Source organism: Poecilia reticulata, chromosome 4, assembly GCF_904066995.2.
Source record: "Poecilia reticulata chromosome 4, P_reticulata-male-v2, whole genome shotgun sequence".
Taxonomy (NCBI): Eukaryota; Metazoa; Chordata; class Actinopteri; order Cyprinodontiformes; family Poeciliidae; genus Poecilia; species Poecilia reticulata.
This window is the reverse complement of record NC_088833.1, coordinates 5,681,420-5,708,971: the sequence shown is the minus strand read 5'-3', so window position 1 is coordinate 5,708,971 and position 27,552 is coordinate 5,681,420. Positions and strand designations below refer to the sequence as shown.

Below are 27,552 nucleotides of genomic sequence, written 5' to 3'. Positions count from 1 at the left end.
GAGCACAGGAGTAATCAAGAATCTATAAGTTTATCCCTCTTTGGCTTTTCTCTCTTTGTTCTAACATTTTTTTGTTCTAACCTTTAGGATTGCGAAGGGATACCAGACATCCCCGGACCTGCGTCTGACGTGGCTGCAGAACATGGCGGGAAAACACTCGGAAAGGAGCAATCACGCCGAGGCGGCGCAGTGTTTGGTGCACAGCGCTGCCCTGGTAGCAGAATACCTGAGCATGCTGGAGGACCGCAAGTACCTTCCTGTAGGCTGCGTCACCTTTCAGGTAAGGACGGGTCTGGTGGAAATGAGATCAAGTTTGCTACCATATATCCAGCTTTTTATTCCTAATCGTATGATTTTCAGAACATCTCTTCAAATGTGCTGGAGGAGTCGGCTGTCTCTGACGATGTCGTGTCACCAGATGAAGAGGGTATCTGCTCTGGGAAATATTTTACTGAAATCGGTCTTGTGGGCCTCCTGGAGCAGGCCGCTGCCTCCTTCTCCATGGTGAGATGACTTCCTTTTTGTCCAAAACAAATGTCAAGTCCAGTTTTTCATCAAGTCGTTACTCAGTTATGACACTGAACGGGAAATTGACAGCATTGGTTAATATTTATAACAATCCCAAAACTGCTTGTGAGGTATGTTCACAACAAAGGTCGAGTTACTTTTCAGCAAAAACAATTCCAATTCATTTTCAGTTTTGTAGAAGCTAATTTAGTTCAGATTAAATTAAAATCAGTCTAATTTCATACGACACAACTATTTTGTAGGACTCACATACAGTTATATACAGTTCAGTTCAATCCAAATTATGATGAAATTCAGTCAAATGATAATCTAATTCGACAATCACAGTCACAAAACAACCATTTCAAACCCAACTCATTTGGTTGTTGTACAATTATTGTGAAATAATAATTGAGATGTGAATTTACCACATTTATGATTCAGTTTCACTGGCTACACACTGGCCTTGATACTGCAGGTTCTGTGGAATCAGGAAATTAGAAACAAAGTCATTGACATCTAACAGTCTGGAAAGAGTTTTAATGCTTTTTCTACGATTTTGAGACTCCACTGAATCTAAAGAAGTTAAGTGTGATAAAACAGCAAAATCAGTAGTAATCTGTAAGGTGAAGACAACCTTTCACTGTGTCTCTATGGAACAGACAAACAGGCAGTCACAGCAGGAAAGAAATTCTTTCTATGAAAACATTTTGTACAATAGAAACAAGCTTATCAGGAATCCAGTCATGCTAATTTCTCCTAATCTAAGGACTAATGCTGAAGTTTTGGTTGTTTTGGTGAATAATTCTACTTTATTGAAGTTTCCTTTCTCTCCAGGCTGGGATGTATGAGGCAGTGAATGAAGTATACAAGGTGCTAATCCCAATCCACGAAGCCAACAGAGATGCAAAGAAGCTAGCCACCATCCATGGTAAACTGCAGGAAGCCTTTAGCAAAATTGTCCATCAGGTAAATATACAACAAAGGAAGAAGGTTTTGCATTGTTTACAGTTTAAAGTTTTCAAGTTAAATATTAATTTAGCTATTAATAAAGGAAATTAAGTCATTTGGATTTGATCGTCAACAGTTACTTTGCTGCACATGTAGATTTTGTGAGAACTCATTTTTAATCATCTCCAGGTTGCATTTTTGTTAAAGTCTGCACACAGAATGAAAAAGTCCAAACTCGGCCTTCACCTTCTTGTGAACGTTTATCACTCCCATCAACTGTCACATTTATAAAACTGTGTAGAAGCTCAAAACCAGTATTTCGCTGAACGGAGGTTGTTTTAATCATCCAGTACCATGTTTTAACCCAGCAGTGAAACAGGCTTTCACACAGACACAATGTTGCACGATGTTATTGTTTATAATTTTATCTTCTGTATGTTTTTCTTTTTTATTATTATTATTTGATATGTCGGGCTCCTGGCATGCTTTATTTCATTTGTTTTTTAATAAATAAAGGATGCATGAGATGCCAGATTCCAATGTCAGCATTGGTTTGGTCACTTGGTGTGTCGTTTTAGTGGTGACCAAAAATGATTCTTCTTGAATTATATTTGCTTAATTTGGTTCTAGATAAGATGGAATTGTCTCCAATCTGGAATAGTTATGAAGGAGAAATTCTTTTTTATTACATCATCCTGTGCATGTGTGGACCGCGCTGTGTGTGTGTGTGGGGGTTGTGAATGTCTTGTCCTCACATGTCCTGTATTCTCTTTGTTACACAGAGTACTGGCTGGGAGGTAGGTGGTTAAATAGTTCCTGCTTGGCCCTGCTCATGTTTATCTTTATTTTAAATATCTTCATTTACTCTCCATCTTTTTATTTGCCAGCTGCGAGCGCTCTGTTGCTCTTTGCTTTATTTTCATTCATTCAGCCCATTAACAGCCGCAGACATTCCCAACCGTCTGCCCTGCTGGGGATGTTGCTGTATTTATTCACCAAAGCCCTCACCTGTCTTTATGTCTCTTCCCTCATTTTGTGCCGGAGGAACTTGTTTGTTTTTGGGGTTTTTTTTTCCAAATGTGACAGTTCTGAAGGGCTGTGCATGACAGCCACGAGATGACACTAATGACTAAAAAGTCGACATGAATGCGTCACCAGCACAATCCGCTCCTAATCCGCCCTCGTCTTCTGTCTGTCTGCTGGTGTCAGTCAGCGCTCGCTCATCGACTGACACCGCCTGCTGCCACACTTCATCTCACCCTCATCTTCATTCACAGGGCTCGATTTCAGTACACTGTTTAAACACGAAGGGTCTCGGATCTTTCTTGCCTCACTCAATTTTAGAAGCCTTTTCAAATGAAGGTGTTGCAACCTTTGGGTGGAAGCTGGAGTCAGATTATTTAAGCTGCCATTTTTTGTTTCTCCAGAGAGGGTTCAACTAACAGTATTTTTTGAGTTACTTGATTTTTCCTATTGATTTGAAGTTACTATTATGACGGACTTTTTCTTTTAATTATATAAACTAAATCGACCCCTGACTTTTAATTACTATTATTTTCCATCCACCCTTCATTGTGTTAACTTTATTAACCTCTGGGTGAGTTTTCATGGTTTGTTGCATGAGTTGGTTCAGATTCTGGTTGGTTTTTTTTCTTTCTTGTTTTGGAATTGCACGAAGGGTGCATGGTGGTGTTTAAGGGTTACGGTTCTTTATTTCTGACTTTTTTCCCTTTTTCTTTCGTCTCGCATGGTTTGGAATCATTTTCTTCAAATCACTGAAGATATTTTTGATCTTGTGATCTTGTGTTTGTGTTGTTTTTGTTGATTCTGGGGTCCAACCTCATCCTGATTAAAATTTGTTCTGTTTTCTCCTTTTTGATTTGCCTGGTTGCTGACCCTCCCCTCCCACTTTACTTAATTGTGTCTTGTGGTAAGTGCATTAGTTTATGGGTATTGACAGCATTTTGTTGCAATATTGTTAATGTTTTGAAAATCTGCCAAGCCATCATATTGTAATATCCTACAAAGGAAATTTTGTTACACTTTGACATACACACCTGCTAAAACAACATGCTAGTTCTCCTTTGGTCTTCTTTTCCTTGTTAAGCTTCTTGACTCTTGCTTCTTTTTTGTTGTTTCTCAAGGTAGAATTATTTCAATTTTATCTACAAATAAAAAAATTAATTCTTTGATTCGGCAAGCCCTCCTGCTGCTTCGATTCATGTCTTGAATTCAACAGTTTATATTATGTGGATAGAAACGTCTGTTGTCTGTTTTCCCTACTTTTTATTGTTGCTTTGCTTGTAGTTTAACTGTGTTAAATGAAAAACAGGTGAAAGTTACCATTTCTGGAGGTTTTTGGGTTTTTCCTACATGCATTCTGATTTCTAATTCCCTTTTTTATATATATTTTTTTTACCTCTGACTCTTACTTTAGCCAATTCTTAATTCTCTAGGACTTCCTGTATTCATATTTAGTCATTTTAAAATGTACTTACTTACATCACCAAAACCTGGCACTTTAACAATTAACAACTTGTGCGCACGCGAGTGTTTGCTCTGAAATGACTTTAAAACCAGTAAAGTAAATGTCCTAATTCAACATTATCGAATTTGACAATAGACAGTTTGTAGTTTCCCTAGAAAATGCAGATTGTTTCCCAAAGTGTTAGCTTTTGAAAATGGTATCAACATTTTCAAATCAAGAACGTTCCATATCGAAAGAATAAAACAGTGGAAGACAGAACTATGCTCGTCCTATTATCTGCTGAAAGTCTTGCTCTCTCTCTCTTTGTCGCAGGCTAAATGAACCACTTAGTTTTCTCACTGTGTTATAGAAAACACACTTTCCTTTTGAATAGCTTGTTGCGTCTGTTTTTGCTCTGAATTAATTACACTGAAATTGACAATATCTTTATTTTAACCTTGTCTTTACTCAGTAGAGACCTCTGTTCTGTAAGCTATCGTTCTTTTTTTCAATCTCCATCTGACAAGAAGAGGTTCAGAACATAAGTAATCGCTTCCCAGCCCATTTCTTGGTGCATCTCTTGTTAACTTACAAAATCTCTAGACAATACATTACATGCTGCAATCTAAATACCACAACATGCTGTGTATAGGTCATGTTACTTGAACTGTAGGTCATTTTTATTTCAACATTTCACTTTTTCATTTTGGACCATATCAAGATCAAAAATGTTTTTAAAGGAGCGGCTGTGGCAGAATGCATTGATAAAACGGCCCGTTAACAAACTGTAAAGATATTAATACGTTGCTGCATCTGCATTTGATGAGTACTTCTTGAAATTAAATATTATTGAACATCTTTGCACATTGAACTTAACTCTTCCCAGAGGAAGAGGTTGCCTTCTGGAAAAGACCTTCTGTTTCCATTGTACCTAAAGTGAAAGGCTTTGAACTCTTTTACAAGCCTCGGTCAACCTTGGTTCCGCCATTGTGGAGAACTGTGATTTTTATCTAAAGTTTTAATTTATTTAGACTGGAAGACATTTCTCTGACAGGTGTTTTTATCTGCTCACAGGACGGGAAGAGGATGTTTGGTACGTACTTCAGGGTGGGATTTTATGGTTCAAAGTTTGGCGACTTGGATGAGCAGGAGTTTGTGTACAAAGAGCCGGCCATCACGAAGCTGGCCGAAATCTCCCACAGGCTCGAGGTAAACGGCATCGCTCTTCAGCAACTCCTGAACTTTTGAACCGCAAAAGAAAAACCGGTCTAAAATGTTTGCACCTAGCAGAAGTGTAAAGGCCCCGCCCTCTTTTCTCTTAGAGCTTCTATGGGGAGCGCTTCGGGGAGGAGCAGGTAGAAGTCATTAAGGACTCCAACCCTGTAGATAAGTGCAAACTTGACCCCAATAAGGTTGGTGCTCCAAAGCCTCATCACCACGTCAAATTCATCCGCGGCAAACCCGCCCGGTCATTTGACGACATTTTACTGTGCGCAGGCCTTCATCCAGATCACGTACGTGGAGCCGTACTTCGACACTTACGAGATGAAAGACCGCATAACCTACTTCGACAAGAACTACAACCTGAGGCGCTTTGTGTACTGCACCCCTTTCACCTTGGACGGCCGGGCCCACGGGGACCTGCACGAGCAATTCAAACGCAAGACCATCCTTACCACGTCACACGCCTTTCCTTACATCAAGACGAGGATCAACATCATTCACAAGGAAGAGGTAGGCCATGAAGGCACAAGCAGTTAACTGGAAAAGACTTGGACAAGCCAGATGTCTGCTGAGAACTGAAGGAAGATTCACAACTATGTAAACAAGTACTTTTTGAAGGAGTTATTGTGAAATGTTAAAATGGTAAAAGGAAAATTATGTTTAATATATAATACATAAATTTAACTGCTTAAAGTTTATTTCCAAAATGTACTTTTAGTCTGACAAACGAGGCTCATTGGAACATGTATTGTAATTTTTTAGATATGACTGTAGTCTGTAACCCACGACAAATAACAACTGTCATTCTGTTGTGGAAATTCTTCACAGAAATAGTCAATTACAGATTAGAAAATGCTGTTTAGCATATTGTATTATTACAGTTAGTAAAATCTCTGGATGTTTTTCTGTTTCCAGATTATTTCCACACCCATAGAGGTGGCGATAGAGGATATGCAGAAGAAGACGCAGGAGCTGGCCTTTGCCACCCACCAGGACCCTGCTGACGCCAAAATGCTGCAGATGGTCCTGCAGGGATCTGTGGGCACAACGGTGAACCAGGTCAGACATCAGCGACACACACAGCACCTCTTTTTATTTGATCTTATTTCTGCTGATGCTCATATAGAAAACCCGTTTTTAGGGTCCGTTGGAAGTGGCTCAGGTGTTCCTGTCAGAAATCCCAAGTGACCCAAAACTGTATCGACACCACAACAAGCTCCGCCTGTGCTTTAAGGACTTCACAAAGAGGTACTTTATGCTCCCACACTCTGTTTGTTAGGACATTTCAGTTTTACGTTCCAACGTTTGTCCTGCCAAAGGTGCGAAGACGCCCTCCGGAAGAACAAGAGCCTGATCGGACCGGACCAGAAAGAGTACCAGAGGGAGCTGGAGCGGAACTACCACAGACTGAAGGAGGCGCTGCAGCCCCTCATCAACAGGAAGATCCCGCAGCTTTACAAACCCGTCCTGCAGGTCAACTCACACAGGTGAGAGAAGACATGTTGACGTCTGTGCTCACTTCTTTGTTTTGGTGCTTTTTGGGTTTTTTTTTTAAACAGTGTTTTGTTTTTGTAATAATCACGCAGCAAACGGACAGCTTGATAAGGTAGCTCTGAAACCACACTTTGTGTTTTTGTGTTGTCGTTTAGAGATTTTAGAGTTTTCTCAAGTAAAAAGAAAACGGTTTGCAGCACTGCAGCCACCTTTAAAAACAGAGATTAACATGAAAGTAGTGATGCTGCACACAAACACCCAAAGATTTAGATATTTTAACAGCAGATACATGAAGCGCCTTGCCAAAGTATTCGCACCGTTTGAACTTTTTTTACACATTGTCATGTTTCATTCTCATACTTCAATATATTTGATTGAGATTTGATATTATAGGCCAACACAAAGTAATGAAAAACTGAAATTGAAAGAAAAATGATATATGGTTTTCAACTGAATCTGAAATGTGTGGTGTACGTCTGTGTTCACCCCCCTTTACTCTGATACGCCTAATAAAATTCTCTCCAAGTTGCCTAATTAGTATTGAGAGAGTCCACCTGTGTGTTTATAAATCCTGCTGCTCTATGAAAATCAAAAAAATACTAGTTATAAGTTTTCACAGAACACTGTTCCTAGTCAGTCCTAAATTTAATGCAACCGAGAATCTGTGGTAAGAGCTCTCAGAAGCAGTAAGAAAACCATGTTTCTTTTCATCCACTTCACAGTTGTATATTTAGTGCTGATCTATCACATAAAATCCAAATAAAATACATTTAAGTTTGTGATTTTACATTAAAAGGTGAAAATGTTCAAGGGTTGTAAATACTTTTGCAAGTCAAAAAATGCTGCCCGACTTCTCAAATCAAGCTTTAAAGTAAATCATCCAGCTCATGTCCATCAGTACTTAAAAGGAATCCAGGAAAAAAGCAGGAAATTCTCTAAATTCTTTTTTTCTTTCCATTTTGCAGAGATTCCTTCAGCAGACTGAGTCTTCGCAAGCTTGACATTTGAAGATGGAGAGATTGCACTCAGTCACCGACACAAAGACTACAGAAATTTGCAATATTAATTTATTTTGAAGTGTAAATAGGAGTGTTTGTTACAAGCGAAGGAGCTCGGTACGTCATTCCAGTGTCTTAATTTGTTTCTAGACAAACGGTCGCACAGTCTGCAAAGTGAACAAGGAGGTCTTGAGGATCAGGAGTTGCTGTTTGTTGCTATGGGGATGTTTTTTTCCCCCTCAGCTACCTTAAGAAACCCACACATTTAAACACTTGATACCAACAGAACCTTCAAGCTGTAAACCAGTGAATGCGAAGAGTGCTCTGAGCCCCGGATAAGTGCCAAACCCCCTGCTCCCCTTTTTACAACCAACGTTTTTACAAGCGTCCACAGAAAAAGGTACCACTTTAAAAGTCAAGGTGTTTATTTAATTCTGTACGATGTGTCAAAAAATAATGTATTCAATTTCATTTGTGCACTTTTTTTTATTATAGCGTAGCAATGCATTTATGACTTGAAAGTTTATGTATTGGAGGGAGGCGAGGAAGAAAAAAAAAGAAAAGTTGTACCAGTATTTATCATGATGCTTTATTATTATTCTATGTTGAAACATTTTAAAATTAGGTACTTAAAACATCCTTGTATAATTTTATGTAGTTTTGTTTTACTTTAAATATTTTACTAAATAAATATTTTAATGTTCAGATGGTGCGTGACTTTTTTTTTTCTTGCAATGAACAGAACAAACCTATGTAAATAATTTGGAATAGCATTGAAAATGTAATTTAATTAAAAAACTGAGACGCATATAGTCATTAGACAGCGACACATGTCAAGCACTTATTTCTGTTCATTTTTATCAGGGCTTACAATAAAAATACAAACGATAAGAAAACTTTACAAAAAATAATGGTACTTGTTCTGGCTGACGACTTTCATCTGATTTACTAAAACTTTCATTTTAAAGAGACTTTTGACATTTGGTTCAGTATCAACCAGTTTTTCTTTCAGTTTAACTTTATGTTAATGTGTTTGGCTGCAGCACTCTGAACAAACAGTTCAGCAGTTTTTATTATGCAGGACGTTTGACAATTGTCAAGTCAGCAATCTTCACCATGGTTTTGTAGACATTTGCTATAAAAATCTATTTTTATTGATGTATAATATTCAAATTTGCGAAACTTAATCAACCAGAAATTAAACCCATTACATTTTTATGTACTAGTAAAAAATGTTTCCCATATATGCTTAGACATGCACCTGTATATTGCAGGGTATGTACTACTTAAGCTAAATTCCAGTTAAGCTGCTTTATGCAAAAGAAAATGACAATAAAGCAAAACTGGAGGTAAAAACTTTATTGCTCGTCTGCTTTCAACCCAAGGGTCATTACAGCTGGTATGGGCCGCAGCTTCACACTCACCAAGGTTGCTTTTATCTTCTGAAGAAAATCTTCAAGCAAAATACAGAATATACTTCACAATATGAAGCTTTGTCTCGCATGGATAAAAATGAATGGAGCCAATTAACTAAAGGATGTCAAAAGGTTGCTGGACTATATGACAATTATGATGCAATTCTCATCCTTTTTACCAGGGCAGATGGAAACGCAGTTAAAATATAACTGAACATGTGGGACACTTAGAGCTGTTAAGGGGAAAACACTAAAAAAGAAAGCAACTTGTGCAATGGGAGGAGCCTCAGACTTTTTCCATGTCGTGACCAAGGTGCAGTGAGGTAGGTCGAATGGACCCAAATCTATTTTTTTTATTCATCATACAAGCAACTGATTCCTCATCCCCAGGGTTGCAGAAAATTCTGTCCAGCCTGTGAGTTCTTGCAGCTTCTTTTCCCTTCTAGGGTTTGTGAAAAGATTTTTTTGAAGAAATCCAGGAAAAAAAAGATTTTTGTCCGTGGTTATTACTGTTATGAGTGATACAGCAGGACCCATTTGGACTTTCCAGGAGTTCTCAAAGTATCAAATAGCCTCTCCAGAAATAATTTCAATTATTTTCTCTTAGAATGTGTGATCAATTAAACATAACATTGCACACACACACACACAAAAAGGCTGGATAATGGGCAACTTTAACATTTACTTTCCCTAAATATACTATTAAACTCTGTAATAAGCATAAAGAATAAAGGATTTTAAATCAAGAATTGCACTTTTAAATTCTGGACATTACTGGAACTTTGACTATATAAAATGTGATATAAAAACCTGGTTTTCTAAACAGACTGCACACGGTTATTTTTGTATTTCTAATAGAAATATATTGTAAATGTTTTTTATAAAAAAAAAAAAAACTTATTGAAGGCCCAAGCACAGTAATAAAAAAAACAGCATACAAATGGGAGATTTGAGAAAAAAAAATAAATCAGAGGAGTTTGAGAAAACACTGCATTAAAAAAAAAAGTATTTTGCAAATTCTGTCGCATGGAGAGAAAAAAGTCTTCGATTTAAATAAAAGCTGTGCTGAAAAGTACTCTTGCCACTAATAACCCTTACAGACGGAAACAACAAAAGGCATGACAAGTATGAAAGCCAGTGTCAAAAATGCATCACTACAAACAACTAAATCTGTACAAACAAGGCTTAAACATCCCTGACACGTCCAAAAAAAATAACAAAACAGTTTTAAACTCAGCTAGTCTTTATCGTGAGCCCCGGCTTTAGAGTAGAGTCAACTGGCCTTGGTCCTAAAGGAGGAGACTGCTGCAGGTGGAAACAAACTTTAGATAATGTGTTGAAATGGCAATGAATGTTTTTGGCACCAACAATTACAGATATGTGTATGTGTGTGTACATGTATGTCTTGTGCTTATTTTAGTGTCAGGGCTCGGGGATCCTTTTGTAGAACAGCAGGTACGGTGTGGATGAGGAGCACGTTTCAGGAGAACAGGCTCGCAGGAAGTCCTCCTCCTCAAACAGACGCACTTCAGAGTCATCAAACAGCAGCCATTTCCCCTCATACTCCAGCAGGCTGGTTAATGCTTGCTGCTCTGCTGCCTCCATCCCACCAGGGGGAGCCACTGCCGCGCCCTCTGGTTCCTTTTTGAGTCCGCCTCCGTTCTGGCTGGAGCTGCTTAGCGTCTTTCTCCGTTTAGATCCCTCCGCTGCGTCACGGTTAGCTGCTTTGCTGCCGCTTCCCAGCTCACAACTGGGCAAACTCCTCTGTCCCCCCAGGAGTCCAACACCTCCCTCCAAAAGCTTTTTGCTCCCTGATTTAGTGCTAGCCAAACCCGCTCGCCGCTGCCCCCTTGTACTCAGGCTGACCGACACCTCGCCATCGTCGAAGGCTGCGTTTTCATCTGTTTGTGCTTCCTCTTTGCTCTCCTTTACATCCTCCTCAGAAACCTTTTCTTTCTTGTCCTGCAGCCAGACCTTCACATCCTTCAGATCGGACATGCGGATGTAGGTGGTGTAGTGGCCGCTGCTGATGGTGACGCCGCTATGCATGACCACAGCAAACAGTTCGTACTGCTGCCCTGTAGCAGCCGACGGCTTTGTGCACCACTCGTTCAGAGACAGGGTGAGGGGCGTCTGTAAGGGAGTGTTGACTTTCGAGAGGCCTGCGTACGGATCCACCCTGCCAGGAAAACCAGGTTAGACTCAGAACCTTAAGAGTTTTGGTTTTACAAAAGGATCGTTTGTGAACTCACTCCAAGCTGCTGGCAGAGAAGCGCTTCAGGTGAATAGTGATGACTTCAGGAGTTTTGTCAAACAGCAGACTCCGTTCAGCCTCCGTGTAGTGATGACAGGTTTCACAGAAGTATTTATCTTCACCAACGATGCGCTCCACAGAGGCAAACTGAGAAATGGCCCACGTCAAGGTCTTCATCTCAGGCTTCGGGTCTGGAGAGACTGAGAAGATGAACAATATTACTTGTTTTGTGTCATATTAATTTCATTAATAAGTAACCATAAGTAGTTGTTTAAAAAAAATCTCCCCTACATAACCAAAATTCTAGTTCTCAGGTTGTTATTTCTGGGAAATGTTGTTATTCCGATAAAGCAATCTTGAGAAATGCAGAAAAGCTAAACTTGACTTTTCAACAAATACAATCAGTGAAGAGAAAATGGCTGATGAGGCACCCAGCATGCCTATGGAGCTGTGAAAATTTGGCAAGTTACAGGTTTCTTCTGTTCTTACTTTTCTGTCACAATTCAATATTTTCAACGCCTCACCGTCAGATAGGTCCTCTGGACTGGTGGGCTGGTCGTCCAGCACCGGGACGCTGATGTCCTGGAAGTCCTCTCTCCGCTCTGTGAAGCTCTCACACTCCAGACAGCGAGTCCTCAGCACCAGTCGGCCCTGGAACAGTTTCTCCATCAGGCCCAGAACGTCTGAGGCAAACAGAGAAACCTGGATTATGATCAGATCTCTAACAAACATTCTGGATTCTTTTTAACCAAAGTTAGCAGTTTTTGACGATGTGCTGCCTTACAGGCGTTACTCAAACTTTCTACATTTTCCCACATTACTCCCTCTACCTTCATTTCTCATCTCTTACCTTGTCGTTTCTCTGTTTGACCTTTAGCTGACTTCCTTGCTGCAGACTGTTGAGTGCTTTTCCGTTTTGGCTCCTCCGACGGTCCATTCTCTGGCTCGGATTTGTTCAGAAGTTTTGGATTTGTAGAGCTGATCTTCCCGACGCTGCAGAACTTTGAGAAAATACTCGGCTGCTTTCCAGAGGATCTCAGCCAACCGAGAGTACCTCTCTTCTTCCTTTTCCCGCTTGTCTCTTTACTGGATGCTTTTTCATCCTTCTCTTCATCGGGATTCAGATTCTTCTTTTCCTCCTCCTCCTCCTCCTGGTCTCCCTCTTTACTCTGAGCGCTGTCCACGGTGATGTCACTGGAGGACTTCCTCTTGGAGCGAGTGAAGGGTTTGTTTCTACAGACATTTTCCTCAGCGTTCTCAGACTTCTTAGACTTGGGCTTCTTCTTGGCGTTTCCCACCTCTGTGTCGCTCTTCCTCTTTCCGCTGACTTGTCCGTCCTCGTCCACGGAAGCTCTCGATTCCGGCCCAGAGAAACTGGAATCCGAGGGAACGCCATTCTCCGTTTTAACGTCTTCGTCGTCCTCCTCCTCCTTCCCCTCCAGCTCCTGCTCTTTTCTGATAGTGTCACAGGCCTCCTGAATGTATCCCAGGATGCACTGCAAAACCTCCTGAGCATCATGCTGGAGATAGCCTTCATACATAGGGTTCAGCTGCCTGCAAGACACAGACACACAGTAAACACACAAAGTATTTTCACTCTAAACACATTTAAATATCAAAAACAACAAATTAGGTTTCAATTTACTCATTCAGATTAAATTTTTTTTTATTTTGTTGCAAATACTTTAACTATCCTGTTCTACTTTTTCTCAGGTTAGCCTTTGAATAGCAGCGGTAGCTGACAGGACCTGATGGTGTGAAGTATTTTGCGAGGGGGCGTGGCCAGCTCTCCCTCGCTGAAGCCATCAGGGTTGAGCAGGAAGCTGGACTGCAGCTGCTCCACTGAGGTCATCAGGCTGCTGAAGCTCCCAAGGAGCTCGATGTGAGCCGGCACAGTCTCAGACACACACTCTGACTGCTGACTCTGAAGAAATAAAACCCAAGAGGTTTGTTGAATAAATGTTCTAGTTGTAACACACAAGAGCTTTAGAAAAACCCTTAAAGTGTGTTTATATGTCAACATCCAGATAAATAGTGTAATATCCTAAAAATAGTTCTTTAAACAGTTTGCTTTGAACCAACCTCTTCATTTTTAGCAATTTCGTCCTTTGGTTTCTCTGGTCTTTTAGAAAGGTCGTACAGCTTCTTGACCCCTTCTCTGAACCCAGGGCAGTAATACAGAACCTGCAGGTGAAAAACACAATTCATTACATTTTACCTCCATTTACACAGATTTCTAAAACCCAGCAGCCAGTGAGTACCCCAGACATGAACATGTGTAGGATGGCTTCCTTCCAGTTTAACTGGTCTTTCCAAAGAAATTGTCACAGGCTCTGAGTGTGTGCGACTTGAACCTATTCAGCTATTATAAACAGCTTCTACACACACAACAATTTAAAGGAGTATCAAGATTTTATAAATTGATTTTAACAAATGCACTCCATGGGTTTTCATAGTTCACAGCGAGTGTCATCAAAGGTCTACTTTCTTGGTGACAAGCGCTCTTTGCAGCTCATATTTATTTGGATTTTGAATTCAGTTCAGCTCACAGAAGGAATGACTGAAACAAGAGCCTGTTTTTGAAAATATTTTCCACCATTTCTAAGAAAGTGAAAAACAAAGATTGAAACTGGATTTGAAATGAAAAAAAAAAGATGTAAAAGTAGTAATACGAAAAAAAAAGCAATTAAGTAAAACATGGTTTTATGAGTCAATCAATATTTATCAAAATACTGAAATAGAAATTTCAGTATTTATACTGAAATCCATCTCATACTTTTACAAATTTTTTGTGCTTTTTTCTGTACATCCGATATCTGTGGAGACAAGGCAAATTTCTTTATCTTTTGTCCTCTTTGGAAAGGAGAGACATCTCACCTATTGTAAGCAACAGGTGAAATATGACACTGCAGCAACAGGCCCGCTGTGTGAACAGGTGTTACAGAGGAGATCACACAAGAGTCCAACTGGGTGATAAAACGTTCACCGCTTGACGTCTCTTCACTTCCAAACAATGCCTCTACAGATAAGCCACAATGAGGCAATCTAAGCACACAATGCATCATTCAGGAGGACAAAGCACTGCAAAGCAGCCTCTTATCTCCAGCCTTAAGCCGTTCTACCTGAAAACACCCTTCTCTTCTTTTAGTGAATGAGAAACAATTTCATCTCTTTGCCTTTTTATGGGTTGTTTTGTGCTGCCATGTGCAAAACTTCCTTAAAGATTAGAAACCAGCAAGTATTTACCAGGACAAACTTAAAAACTGGTGAAGCAAAATATATATTAAATACATTTCTGAAGGAGATTTTTTTGATTTGTAAAAATGGAACTAAGAAGTAATCACCCACCTGCAAGATGCTGTTTAAGTAGCAGGTGTTGCCAAGGTTATTGAGACCCACAAAAGGCACCAGGTTCTCTCTCTTCTCACATGGGATTGGAAGGCCAGGTGAAGATGGACAGGGGGCGGGGCCATAGACCACCTGATCACAGCTGCAGCACATTAGGAAAAACAAAACAGGAAATGGATTGTTTTAATTTTCACAGTCATTGCTTAAATTATTCTAGGTTTTTTATATGGAATGAGAGCATAAACTGTATATAACTGTAGCAATATTATTACGCTTGCCAAAGTTTTTCCTTCTGTGTTCTGGGCCAAAAGTGTCTTAAGTATCCGATAATTCAACAAAATGTTTAAAACAGATTTTATTTATATTGTGCAGCCCTAATTCAGAGTGGGGAGAGATTACATGTTCTTTGTTTATCCTGAGTCGAAAACCTGTTTGTGGTGTATATACAGAGGGTGTATACAATTCTGCAATGGAAAAAGTTACTGTGAAATTTTATACAAATTATAGGAAGAATCTAAAAATAAAAGGCTGAAAAGTTTGAGAACCCAGATTGGCAGAGCCGGCAGACTGATGACGGTCATTAATCTCTTACCAGGATGCTGGAATGTGATTTGATATACAAATGAGCAAACTCAGTGGGTGTTAGAAAGCTGCTGGATGTTTGTAGTTGTTGAGATTATCTACACACAGAAAACATATTGGAGAAACAAAACATACTGTGTTTTTTCTTCCTGCAGGGATATACTTCATATTTACATGCCCTTTTAAAATACCATTTTTTACTACTTCTGTGACTAAATGTACATTTTTTGTACTAAAGAACCATTTCATTTTCAATTAGTTTTTATTTACATAAATCTTAAGACTGCTGAACCTAGATTGAGAAAACTTTGAACTCAATGAGCAATAAAGTCTGGAAAATAAATATTTAAATGTTATTTTTCTTACACATTTAATTAATGATAAATGAAGATGTCAGTTTTCCAGAAGTTTCATTTCTACAATCTCTGTTTAAGTTGGCAAAAAGTTAAAATGCTGAACCTTGATGTTCTGCAACATTTAGATGCGCCTCTCCTGCACCACACCTCATTAGAATAATTAGGTCATTAGCAAGGCTCTGGAGAACCTATCTACACAAGGAGGAGGTAATTAAGCCATTTCATTCCAGTGTTTAGTACCTGTGGCACAGCTAAAAACTGCAGGACAGCGACCCTTGAGGACCGGAGTTTGACACCTGTGTCTTAAATAGATACAATTATTTCCAGCAACTAATGACTGCTGTTCCTATATGATTTATGACCCAAACTGTACTTGTTCAGCTTTGCTTGTTTTAAAGTGTTCTATAAATAAACTTTGACTTTTTTTTTTTTTTAACAAAAATGGACATTTGTCAACCGTTTAAAAAACAAAAAGAAGTTGATTTGTGTACTGCTGACAAAATAAGTTAACATGGACTACTTTTAAAATATCAACATCTGTATCTCGGTGATTAACTGAGTGTTGTTCATAACATGACAATGTGGTTTATTATTGCAAAGTTTGAAAAATTAAGTAAACTACTCTACTATTACTCACAGACCCACCTGGCTGGAGAATCTTCTTGTTCTAGTGTTTTGGCCTCTTCTGCTTGAGGTTCGGAGAAATCCAGAGCTCGTTTTGTGTCCTTCTTCTGGAAGAACTTTAAGGAAAGTTTGTTCCTTTTCACAGGACTCCCCTGTCCTGCTCCAGCATTCTCAGCCAGCAGACCTGACATCTTCGTTCTCCTTGGTATCTTACTGAGACCGAACAGCGCAGCTCACTGGCGAAAAAGAGAATTGCACATTATATTTCAGTGGGCGCCATCAGAGCTCGACATGAACGAACGTAACTACGCACTTAAGTTTTTGCTCCTGTGGTGTAATTTTGAGCAAAACAGTTCGAGTTGATCAGTTCAGACGGTTCTGGTTTACATTGTAGTGTACAGTTACAAGTTCAGTTCGGTATTATATAACATATTACCAAGCTAACGCTAACTTAATGATGCCTGTGTAACCACCCCTCCACAACAACCAGAGACGAACCTTTGCCTCTCTATTTTTTTACATAATAGTAAAAACAAAGCAGTGTGCATTTAAAAACTCATTCTAAACTATTTGAACACAACACAGTATAAAAACTGGGTCGACATGGAGCGGTGTTGTGAAGCAGTGGGAGGAGTAAACAGGCAGCACGCTGCCTTCAACTGCTTAATTCAAAACAACGAACTATCTTAATTCGAACAGTCAGATGACACGTTTAAGTCTTACCTGAAGGACTCATTCCAGCTTCAAGTTTAATATATATTCCCAAATATATAGTCATTCAAACCATTTAGTCCGCTGTTTGACTATTCAGACGGTGCAAAGAGAAGTTGGCGCTTTTTCCTGCTCGAAGACACTTTGACCGTTTCTCTGCCGGTGAAGAATCGACACTGTCTGAACATATCCGACAAAAATATGGTTTAAAATATGGTTTACATATTAAATGTAAACCATGCGAGCAAATAAATCTTATAAATATGCACAGGTTTTTGTAAAATTAGATAACGTGGAAAATTTACAGTCTAAAACGCAGGCCGATCTCAGGACACCTAAAAAGACGAAATCCATCCACCCTGTTGACGCCATGTTTGTAGTGTTTCCTGAAAGGGCAGCTGAGCTAAAAAGGAGAAAGATCGAGAGTTTGGGGTTCCCATCAAAATAAAGGCTCACAAGCAAAATAGCTGTTTGCTGAGAGGAGGAGATTTTATCAATAAACTTAGACAATTTGGTTAGGTATACAATCCATTTTTGGATAATTATGATTACTTTAGGGATGGTTTTTCAACCAAAGTTGTTTGCTGTTTGCGATTCATAGCAAAAGTATTCGTATTTGGGAAAAAAAACTATTGCAAAGTTGCGGTATTATTGCTTGATATTGTGATATTTTGATTACATCACTTTTTACCTTTTCCGTCATCATAATGTACTGCAACCACGATTCTATAAAGGGCATACTAATCAAGAGGCCTGGAACACATTGCTTGCTAGTATAGTTTTGACATAGATAAAACTAAACCTTCAATATTATTCAATATAATCCGTTGTCGTTATATATTTTGTTTTAAAAAGTTCGCACATACATAGTATGTGGCATAATGACAAGTAAAATGTAAACTAAACATCAACAATTTCGTGCTTTTATTTTGAAATCATATATCCGTTTTCTACCTGCAAACCTGACATTATCATTGCTTCGGAAAGCTGTATGCTCCAAAACAATTATAATAATAACTAAATATATACCGTGTTTGTATCAGTTGCAATTATAAATTGTTTCATTATAAGTAAAGTTTTACATTCCTAAATTTAAAAAACTGTCCCGTCCGTTGGAATGATTAACAACGGTTGTACACAGTTTTGATCAACAGGGGGCGACATTATCCAGGGAATATGACAGCAAACTATCCAGCAGCATCATCACCATCTTCACTGGACCATCTCCTCATCTGACAGTCACCAGGCTACTCCTTCATGATTTTAACGGTAAGATACAGTTTGTTTGTGCTTTGCTTTCTGGGGGAAAACGTAAATGTACTGTGATCGCAGCACTAAGGTGTCTATTTAATCTCGTCTCACCTCAATAGTATCAGTTGCACTGTGATGTTAAAAGGGCTACAGACTGTTGGTGCTGGCGTGTGTTTGTACGATGAGGGGAGTATCGTAGCACCTGAATGTTGCCAAAATAAAAAAAAAAAGCGAAACGACAGGTGCGTCGTTGCACGGTGGGATGCAAACTGCGGGGATATATTTTTCATACGATACTCGAGCTGGAGACGTTCCGTTTCTTCTGTTGCTGTTGCTGCTGCTGCTGCTGCTGCTGCAGAGTGGATGCTTGGTCAGCAGCAAACATTGCATCGATGGAGCTGAGCTCTACTGTGCCCGAGCTTCAAGAAACCCCTTGGTTATCAGGTGTTGTTGCCGCAAGGATGCAGATAATGGACGGTAGTAGTAGTTTCGCAGACTAGTACTTCCTGTGGGACTGGCTGATATTCCCAAAAGTATCCTCAGTCTAATGCTCCAGAATAGGATGTCTCCTCTATCTCGGGCTTTGGAGTGACTCTAATATAAATTTCATGACTGGTTCAGTGTGCAAAAATCTCACAACAGGAATAATTTCAGGGTATTTCATCCCAAGTAACATAGCTACAAAATTAACTTGATTAATAAAGAAAATAAATCAGGAGAATGATTTACCAAGCTGTAATATGAGCTGGTTCAGAGCTCCTGTTTGGGGGGCCTAAACAGAATTTCTGTTCAGGTGCAAGAACGTGTTGAAAAGACAACCTCTAGTCAAGTAATCAACAAAACTGACCTTTATGGAAAACTGTCAAGAAAATAGTTTTTAAAAAAAGCCATGCAAACTTCTATTTGAAGCTTTCTGCAAGCCGTGTAAGGGACAGATAAAGTCTGGGAAGAGAAGTTCTGTTCAGATGAAACCAAAGCAAAAACGATATTTGTTGAAAACTAACGCTGCATTTCTGCTTCAACAAGCTAACGTGAAACATGGTGGTGGCAGGATCATGCTATGGGGAAGCATTGTTTTTAAAAGGAACTTGAATAGAGTTGATTAAAAGATGGATAGAGATGTTTGCCTACCAATAATTGAAGAAAAACTGTTAAAAGCTGCAAAAGACTTTAGGTTTCGTTTTGAGCAGGACAGCTACGATACAGGGTCAGAGCTGAAATGGTTTTGATCAAAGAATATTCATTCATGTGTTAGAGAATCCAAGTCAAAGTGGCATTAGAGCCTTTTTGTAAAGAACAAAAAGGAAAAAAAATCAGTCTGTAGATCTGCAAATCTGGTAGAAACATACCCTAAAGACCTGCAGCTGTAATGTCAGTGAATGGTTGTCCTAGAACCATTTCCCCTCCACTGCACAGGTTTGCACTACTGTTTGTTAGTCTACCAACTTGGTGGACATGTTTCAAAATATATGGTTGTTTTTTTTGTTCTCATAAATTCTGCTAGGACTTCAGACGGTAATGGCAGAGTAAAGGATGGAAATTATCAAATGGAATGGTGTTTGGTTTTTATTTTAGCTTCTCAAAAAATTATACAGATTATTTTTAGAAAAGAAAACACACACAAGAAACCCAAATGTAAAAACAAACAAGCAGTTTATCCTGATTGCTGTTGTTTAAGGGATTTAGCTGTTAGCAGAGATGGAGTGGGGTACTTCAGAACATTAACATGTTAATCAACTGGGGGTTTTTTCATAATGAAAGCTTTTTTACATATTAGGGAGCTTTGTTTTGCTCGATTGCTAATGCAACCACAGAATGATAATTCTGGTGGTTTTAGGGGCCCACTATTAGTTGGGGGTGTAGGAGGATTTGGAGGAGGGAGTACTGGGGGATGCTTCTCAGTTTTTTAAGCCTTATATTGGCCCTGGATCTGACAAATACAACTGATGGGGCAGTAATTTTCCACATCCCGTCTCAGAGTCCATCTAAATCCTAACGTGGGGCTGCATAATAAAGAAGCATTATTGTGGTGCCTTTCTCTCATCGCCTCCTAATATCTATGTTTTTTTTCTTCAACAAAAGACAAATCCCACCACCCATGACCTGAGCTATAGAGAATGACGTTCCTAAAACAGTAGAAATGAGACTTTAAAACACATAATTAAGTCATTAAGCAGATTTGAGCTCTGAAATGTTAGAAATATTATTTCTATTGAAGGAAGAATTTAGTTGGTTTCTTTTCACTTGATGTAAATGCAGCAATTTTGTATATTTTATTCTTTTAACTTGTGTTAACGAGGAGTTCTTTGCATGCCCTGTGCAATGCTGCTGGCCTTTATTAAAGCAGGCTTTGTCCCAGGAGGCGTGGAGCCCTCACAGCACGGACCGGGAGATGTAGGTGGTGTGAACGCTTTAAAGCCCAGGAAAAAAAAAAAAAAAAAAGAAATCTCCCCACTCTCATGCTCCATCTCTGTCAGGAGATCACTGATGGGAAAATGAAGGCATGTTGAGTGACAGGCAACGGTGCACTCCAAGAATCTTTTGAACTCTCAGTACAAATCCTGTTGTTACAGCTGCACACAGTTGTTATTTTGTTATTTGCATCAGATGAACTATTACTGTACTGCAACACTTTTTAGCAAACCTGGAAATACATCATTAGCATGTTTTGAGTCTTTCTAATTTCATTTGAAGAACTTATTGCGAATAAGGCAGTAAAACACAAACACATTAAAGGGTTCGTGTTTGAGAGTTACATTCCCTCCTTTGACCTGCAGGGCATCCTTCAAGGTTGGGAACAGCTGGTTTAATCACATCATTGCAGTGATTTTATAAGAACACACATCTTGAGCCCCGAATTCGACTCATTAGGAGCCGTTGAAGGCATGAAGACTTTTATCGCGGTTTATTTCTTTCCTCCGGAAAAAAGCACCGGTGGACAAATCTCACAGGCTGCACTCGGCTGAGGGGAAAGGCTTAATATGTCATTAAGCAGAAGTTAACAAGCGCTCACAGCCTCACATGCTTATGCAGTGGATCTTAAAAGTCTACACACGCTTGGAAAAATGACACATTTTCATAAAATAATGATATGAGCGGAAAACTTAAAGCATTACACCTTTAATGTTACATATGTCCTCTAACAATTTAACCTAAAAATAAACAAATCAAAGTATGAAGTAGCTTCTGATTGCATTTCAGTGTTCTGCATTATTTGGTAGGAGTTTAATTGCATTCCACACTTTGGCTTGGTTACAGACTTAGTCACAACGTGTTCTTCTAGTGATGCCCTTTTTGTTTTGCTTCCAGGCTCCAGACTGATACATTTCTACAGTTAGATGACTTATTTTTTTTGTAATCTCTTTGCAAACTATTCCTTTAGCTAATAGATACAAATGAGCACATTTCAAAAAAATCTTGCTTGGGCAGCTGAACTTTGTTTCTGGGTTATCAGATGCTTTATAATTAATAGCAGAAATGTTCCCAAGAAGAGTGAGTGTTAAAACCAAATTAAAAGCTGCTTTATCAAAGTACTCATTTAAGGGAGTGCACATTTATGCAAACAGGTCTATATTTTTGGTTTGTGTGTTAAATAATTAAAAGGAAAAAATGCCTTCCCATAGTCTCTTGGTTTTGCATTAAAAAATCTGGCAGTTCTTCCAGTGATGCAAACACTTTTTAGAGCCACCGTTCATCAGGTATGATCTGCCGCTGCACGCAGGAGTTTTCCATGTCCACATACTTTAGAGCGGGCTTCCCATTTGATGCATGCTGAGAAGGTGGGTGTTTCCAACCCGGCCACTCTGATGTTGGGAAGAATAGCTCCTGCATCCTACTCAGTCTGCTCTCTACTCTCCCAGCTCTCCTGTTTCATGCAGACTGCCTGCCTTCCAGCGTAGTGCTGTCCTTTCACTCTCCACTATTCATTACCATCTTGTGTGTATTTCCACAAACCTACTAAGGTGGACCAAAAGCGCTGGCACAGAGGACTGACGAGTTCATGCTCAGATGAAAGAAGCATACATATAGATGTAACTTGTCCTACAAAGACAGAAGCGTCTACTAAATTGCAGTTTTATTAGAAAGGATAGAACACTCACTTACAAAGGTAAGAGATCATTTTTATTTGCATTTTATTGCTTCACTACACATTTTTTTTGGCATTCTCTCTGTAGTTTTCTCCTATTTGTTATTTGGTGTTTTTACTACTACATTGCCACAATCAATAGTATCATCACACCATTTAAATCATATTTCCGTCTACGTACACATAGTCACAATAGGCATAATTTCAAAAGTTGCCATCCAGGGGATTATTTGTTGTTTAGAGCGATCATATCTGCAGCTTCAGCTGATGGCTTCGGTGAACACTCAGTGGGGATGTCTTCGCTTGGTTTCCTCTCCCTCCTTCACAGTCAAACCCCTCCTTGCCTCTCCTCTCTCCTGTGTCTGCATGTATTCACAGTTAGTCTCAGCCTCTGCTCTGCTTGCTTGCCTGCCACAGACCGTCGGCTCTGGTTGGTTGGCAGACTGCAGTTACACATTAAATGTTGGCTGTTCACTATAGGTGTCATACTGTGCACGTGTCTTGTTTGTTACACCTACAATTTTACCTCAGCGCCCAACCTGAGCAGCACGTTAAACGGGGCTGACCCGGATCGGTGTTCATCCCGCTTTCTGAGTTTATTTATGTTTGTGTCGGTGTGTTTGTCTTGGAGGTGCAGAGAGGTGAGTCATACCGGCTCACACGCTGGTGGCTGCCACTGGCGTTCAGTGTAACCACATCGTGTTGTGTGATTTGCAAATCGGCAGTGTCTGATGAAGCAGTGTATCTGTGAAATGTCGACCTTTCAGGAAATGAAAACAAGCAAATTTGCCTTTTTTTTTGAAGAGCTTACCATCTATTGATTTTTTTTTCTGTGCAATGTATCCTATTCGGAGGAGGTCAGATCTGAAAGTATTTTTTACAAAGCCAGTAGCTTTCAGAGGAAATCATAAACATAAAGTGAAGTTGTACACTTGTTTAGCATTAACAGAGGGTACTTGATTTTACAGTTCCTTGAAAAGGTTTTAGAACCCCTAAAATATTTTCACATTTTGTAACTTTTCACAACCACAAATTTTATATCAAGTTTTTGTGATTATATGTAGAATCCCTGCCTGGGGTTTTTCTGCATGAAGTTTGCATCTTCTCCACAAGGAGGTGGGCACATTTCTGTTAATCCGCTAATATGCTAATACCAAAGCTAATTTTTCGCTTAGTGGTTTTGCTAACTTCAAAAATGTTTAGCGCACTTAGGTTTCCGTAAAATAATTTTTCCAGATAACTTGAAATTGGATAATTTACATGGCTGTTTTGTAAATTTTCAGTTTGACATGTGTTGAAGTTTTGGTTATGGAGTGTCACAGCAAGGTTTATACTTGGTGCATTGAGCCGTCCCCACCTCTCACGTTGTCATGCTGTCACGGCCATGCAACTCTGAATTTTTATGAGTCCTCGCAGATTGTGCATGTCATCTTTCACACAAACTGGGTGATTTGCAAAATACTCTTGCAGAGCTGGTCCACCTGCACTGGCATTTAAATGACTCCACCATAAGGGCTCATTTTTAAAGAATACTGCACCACTTTCGGTACACGTTAAGTATAAACGCCTCACTGTGTTGGTGTTGTGTTTTAGCATTGGCAGAGCTACTGTTGTTTGTCCTATGTGTCTCTGTGTTGCCCTGTGATTGGCTGGTGATCTTGCCTCTCACCCAATGATTGACCCTGTGACCCTGCCAGGATAAGCGGGTGTAGGCATGGATAAATAGATTTTATCCGATAGACCAACACAAAGTAGTTCACAATTGTGAAGAATTTCATACATTATAGTAAAAACCTTATACAACTGCAAAATACCCTTCAGTCAAAGGATTGACTTTGAGGGACTGAATAGAAATGGAAGCCAAATTATTCAGATTCTTACTTGAACAATAAAGAAAAGAAAAACTCTGGTTTTATCTCTCCTCTTCACAATTAAGCACTATTTTGTTCTAAGAAAATTTGTCCCACTTGGTACGAAAGACACTATGATTTTAATAATAAATGTATTTTGTAACTTACTCTCCAGGGTATAATAATATAAGGAATCTAAAAGTGCTAAAACAAACATGAACAATAAAGTGCACTCAGTTTGGCAAAGACAACCTCAGGCCAGTATATAACAGATCTAAAGTATTCCACATTCCACACCATGTTTCTTAATGGAGCTTAAAGCCACACAGGACAAAGTTGTGTTATTAAATCCCAGTGAATTTTGCAGAAAGCATCTGCAATGTTTCACCTGTCCTGAATGCAGCTGATTTGTACTTGCAAGGGTTTTTATCTCTTGTGACATTTAGTAGAAGAAATCAATGCCCTTACTGACAAGATTATCTGGACATTCAAAAATCAGTCACAAAATTCTGATCAGTGTGTCTGTATTGATGAGGTTTTGACCTTTTAAGCTGGATTCAAAATTTTTACTATCATGACACATTATGCAATGTGATGGCATCTAAAATCTTTAGGTTTAGAGCTGATGGACTTAATGTGTTTTTATAAACAATAGATAACATAAGTGGGCATAACTGTTAGCGTTCTATATCTTGATTTTGCAGTACGTGTGGGCTTTTTCTTGCTAAAGTTCTTCATTTCTGTCAAAATGAGAGAAAATTTCTTGTCCTCAACAATCTTATGTCATTGCACTAAATATTTGTTAATTTTAGTTCTGGACTAACTTTGAAATAAACAACAGTCCATTCAGCCTTGTAGCAGACACCTGCAGGATCTGCTCATAATTGTGTCCACTTTGAAAAATGACCCAGTTTTACTTCAAGAAAAGTTACCCCACAGCATGATTCCACCAACACCATGTTTTCCTCTAGGTATATTGTTTGTTGAATATTGTACAATGTTCTTTCTGTGTCGAATCTACCAATGAATTAGAGTAGCTTAATCTGACCATAAAATTGCTCTCCCACATGTTGGAGACTTCAGGCAGGTCAGGATGTTTTCAGCGGAATAACATGTTTCTGTTTTGCAACCCTACTCCTTACTCCAGATATATTGAAAATTCATGAACCTTCGTATCATCTGGAAATCAACCAGTAAAAGCAAGAAATTCCTGCAGCTCCATTAGTGTTGTGATTGTTTCTTTGTTTTTCATTGCAGACTCCCTTATTAGTTTTCCTCTTGTCTTTTTATTCATTTTGGAGAAAATCCCATTTTCATTATGCAGTTTTCTTCAATACATTCACCACGTCTTGAATACAAACTTCAAATGATGGCTCACTAGAAGGCCCAAGAACATCGACATGCTGAAAAGGTTGTAATTACCACCGGAGAGACATTTAAAACATCCAGCATGCCGGCTTTGGAGGACCGACTTTGGGCACTGCTGGACTAAAGTAGCTATTAAAGTCCTGGGATTTTACCAGGAGTATGCACACTTTTGAGACCCACAGGCAGTTTTGATGTGAAACTAGAATCCTGTGAAAAATTATCCTACTTTTTTTCTGCTATGAAAAGCAGGCCATTAAGGACCAATGCCCTAGGTAGAACTCTACTAAAGAAAAGGCATAGCAGCTTAATCTGATGGAAAGTGTATTGGAGTAGTCGCACATGCAGACACATTCTGAGAATCTGCAGGCAGCCCAGTGAGCATTTTAGGATGGCTGTTCCTATACAGAGCTGCTGCACTATGAACACATAGCCATACAGTGCTTTTTAACCCATAACCCTCCCACTGTATGTGTGTCTGTTTTTTTTGTTCTTTTTGGTGAGGTTTTATGACTTTCAAAATAGTAATTATTACAGCCTGCTTCCCTAAACATAGATGCCGGCAAATAGTCAATGTATGCAGTGTGACACGTCTAAACCCACTAGCATTGTGCAGATCTGCTGTGTCAAGAACTGCAAGTCAATGATGGAGATGGCCCATAATTTTCCCAGATGAGAGTTTGAAGTCGGCCTGTGCCAGTGGATGCCAGGCTGTGTTCTGCGCTTCAGCTGGCTGGACGCCCAGCACTCCTCATGTGCTTCATATTCCACAGACTTCCACATCCACGACTTCTCATAAGGCTTCACTGATCCTGTAAACTCCTCTTTCAGCCCACACAGCCTGAGTGTGTTTATCTGCAAATGTTTGTGCTAAGTTGATTTCCCTCAGGGATAAATTAGCTTATATATATGAAAACCTTCAGACGAGAGTGTACGTTTGCAGCATACTGGCCGACTTAAAGTCAGATTCTTTTAATTGTTTTAGTTCCATGATATTAATGGTTTTAAACAGATTCTCTTTTATCAAACAAGTGGCAGAGTCATGGGATAAGGAGCTTTAAGGCTTCTTAGCTCAGCTGTGGGAGGGACGGGACTCCCTAAACTCTCTGTGTGTGTCAGTCAAAGCAGCCAAAAACCCCACGCTGAGAACACACACAGATACACGAGAGCCAGGAGTCAGAGCATACACACACACACCAGCTGAGCGAACGCCTGGGGAGGGCACTACTAATCTCATTCTCCGCTGACACTCTAGTGATCATCTGTGCATGCTTTCGCAGCTCTTTCTTCTGCTATCCTGGTATTCCGAAGCTGGAGGTGTGTTCGCTTCTATCTGTGTCAGCAGATCAGGAAAGTTCACAGAGGCACCAGGGGTGTTTGTTCACTTTTTACCAGCACCACTTCTAATCTGCAAACCACAGCGTCCCACTAACTGCAACACTTTGCTAAAAAATTGTTGTGTAGCACAGCAATTCTTGCAGGGCAGGAAGAAATAAAAGCACTGATCGTGATCCAAAAACCCGATTTCACCAAGTCTAGGATTTGTTGTTTTACCTGAAAAATCCCAAATGTTTCTATAAAAAAATCCACATGACTTGTGTATGGTCCAAAACTGGTTACTGCTTCTGTTTGTCCTCAGAAGAATGTTGAAAATTATTTAGTTTCTCCACAGTAATCAGTCTTCAAATTAAACCTTGATTGGCAATCCAAACCAGCTTCTTGCATGTTTTCACTGATATTCTTAGTTTCATTTATCTTTAAAAGATTACTTTAAACCTAAATCTGCCAAAGGTATGAATAAGTTTTGGCTTGAGCACAGTGTTGCAATTTGCAAGCTGTTTGATCTAATTAGATGTTTCAGATTTAACAAACACAGACATAAATCATGTGTAATATAAAACAATCAAACAATACAGTTAAAAGAGTGAACTGCCTTTTTACTTACCCTTTAGTTGCGGACTCAGCACTTTTGTCCCAGACAATTCATGAGTTTGTTGTGGTTGCAGTTGCCTGCTATTGGACATAAGCCAGCCAGCACTGAAATCATTGCCAGCGTGGGCAGATTTCT

The 27,552-nt window shown here is 39.4% G+C and overlaps 3 protein-coding genes across 31 annotated transcripts in view; 2 read left to right on the top strand and 1 right to left on the bottom strand.

Moving 5' to 3' along the window:
* dock7 (dedicator of cytokinesis 7) overlaps positions 1-8,346 on the top strand; it is a 49,146-nt gene extending 40,800 nt beyond the window's left edge. For 11 of the 26 annotated variants that reach the window (XM_081606073.1, XM_081606067.1, XM_081606061.1 and 8 more), the window contains 11 exons: positions 88-280; positions 361-504; positions 1,345-1,476; positions 2,241-2,255; positions 5,000-5,134; positions 5,248-5,337; positions 5,423-5,659; positions 6,065-6,208; positions 6,291-6,397; positions 6,469-6,636; positions 7,609-8,346. In XM_081606073.1, coding sequence (XP_081462199.1) covers positions 88-280; positions 361-504; positions 1,345-1,476; positions 2,241-2,255; positions 5,000-5,134; positions 5,248-5,337; positions 5,423-5,659; positions 6,065-6,208; positions 6,291-6,397; positions 6,469-6,636; positions 7,609-7,651 — 1,408 coding nt within the window. In that variant the 3' untranslated portion in view covers positions 7,652-8,346. Of the gene's footprint in view, positions 1-87; positions 281-360; positions 505-1,344; positions 1,477-2,240; positions 2,256-4,999; positions 5,135-5,247; positions 5,338-5,422; positions 5,660-6,064; positions 6,209-6,290; positions 6,398-6,468; positions 6,637-6,735; positions 6,756-7,608 lie in introns of all 26 variants that reach the window. The other 15 variants (XM_081606070.1, XM_081606065.1, XM_081606079.1 and 12 more) reach the window with 3 other exon arrangements.
* Positions 8,347-8,985: 639 nt separating this feature from the next.
* Positions 8,986-17,317, bottom strand: usp1 (ubiquitin specific peptidase 1). 3 transcript variants are annotated; one of them, XM_081606081.1, is made up of 10 exons: positions 17,237-17,317; positions 16,944-17,111; positions 16,242-16,456; positions 14,659-14,800; positions 13,393-13,494; positions 13,059-13,234; positions 12,161-12,864; positions 11,835-11,993; positions 11,309-11,510; positions 8,986-11,235 (listed from the first exon to the last, which is right to left on the bottom strand). In XM_081606081.1, the coding sequence occupies exons 3-10, from the start codon at positions 16,409-16,411 to the stop codon at positions 10,479-10,481; spliced, it is 2,412 nt and encodes an 803-aa protein (XP_081462207.1). In that variant the 5' UTR covers positions 16,412-16,456; positions 16,944-17,111; positions 17,237-17,317; the 3' UTR covers positions 8,986-10,478. The 3 variants fall into 3 exon arrangements, with proteins under 3 accessions (XP_081462207.1, XP_017159925.1, XP_081462208.1); XM_017304436.2 differs by having other exon boundaries at positions 16,944-17,294; XM_081606082.1 differs by lacking the exons at positions 16,944-17,111; positions 17,237-17,317 and adding an exon at positions 16,534-16,855.
* A 774-nt stretch (positions 17,318-18,091) lies between these two features.
* The window catches only part of kank4 (KN motif and ankyrin repeat domains 4), a 77,173-nt gene continuing 67,712 nt past the window's right edge, over positions 18,092-27,552 (top strand). The window contains exon 1 of one of the 2 annotated variants that reach the window (XM_008406176.3): positions 18,092-18,200. The gene's annotated coding sequence lies outside the window, so the exon portion shown is untranslated. Of the gene's footprint in view, positions 18,201-22,014; positions 22,291-27,552 lie in introns of those variants that run through there. The other variant, XM_008406175.3, reaches the window with a different exon arrangement.

Excerpts from the sequence above, each read along its gene's own strand:
- usp1 (XM_081606081.1), bottom strand. The coding sequence starts at position 16,411 with ATGTCAGGTCTGCTGGCTGAGAATGCTGGAGCAGGACAGGGGAGTCCT. Across the intron at positions 13,495-14,658 it reads ACTTAAACAGCATCTTGCAG|GTTCTGTATTACTGCCCTGG; the intron begins GTGGGTGATTAC and ends TTTCACCTGCAG. Across the intron at positions 11,236-11,308 it reads TTCTCTGCCAGCAGCTTGGA|GGTGGATCCGTACGCAGGCC; the intron begins GTGAGTTCACAA and ends TTTTCCTGGCAG.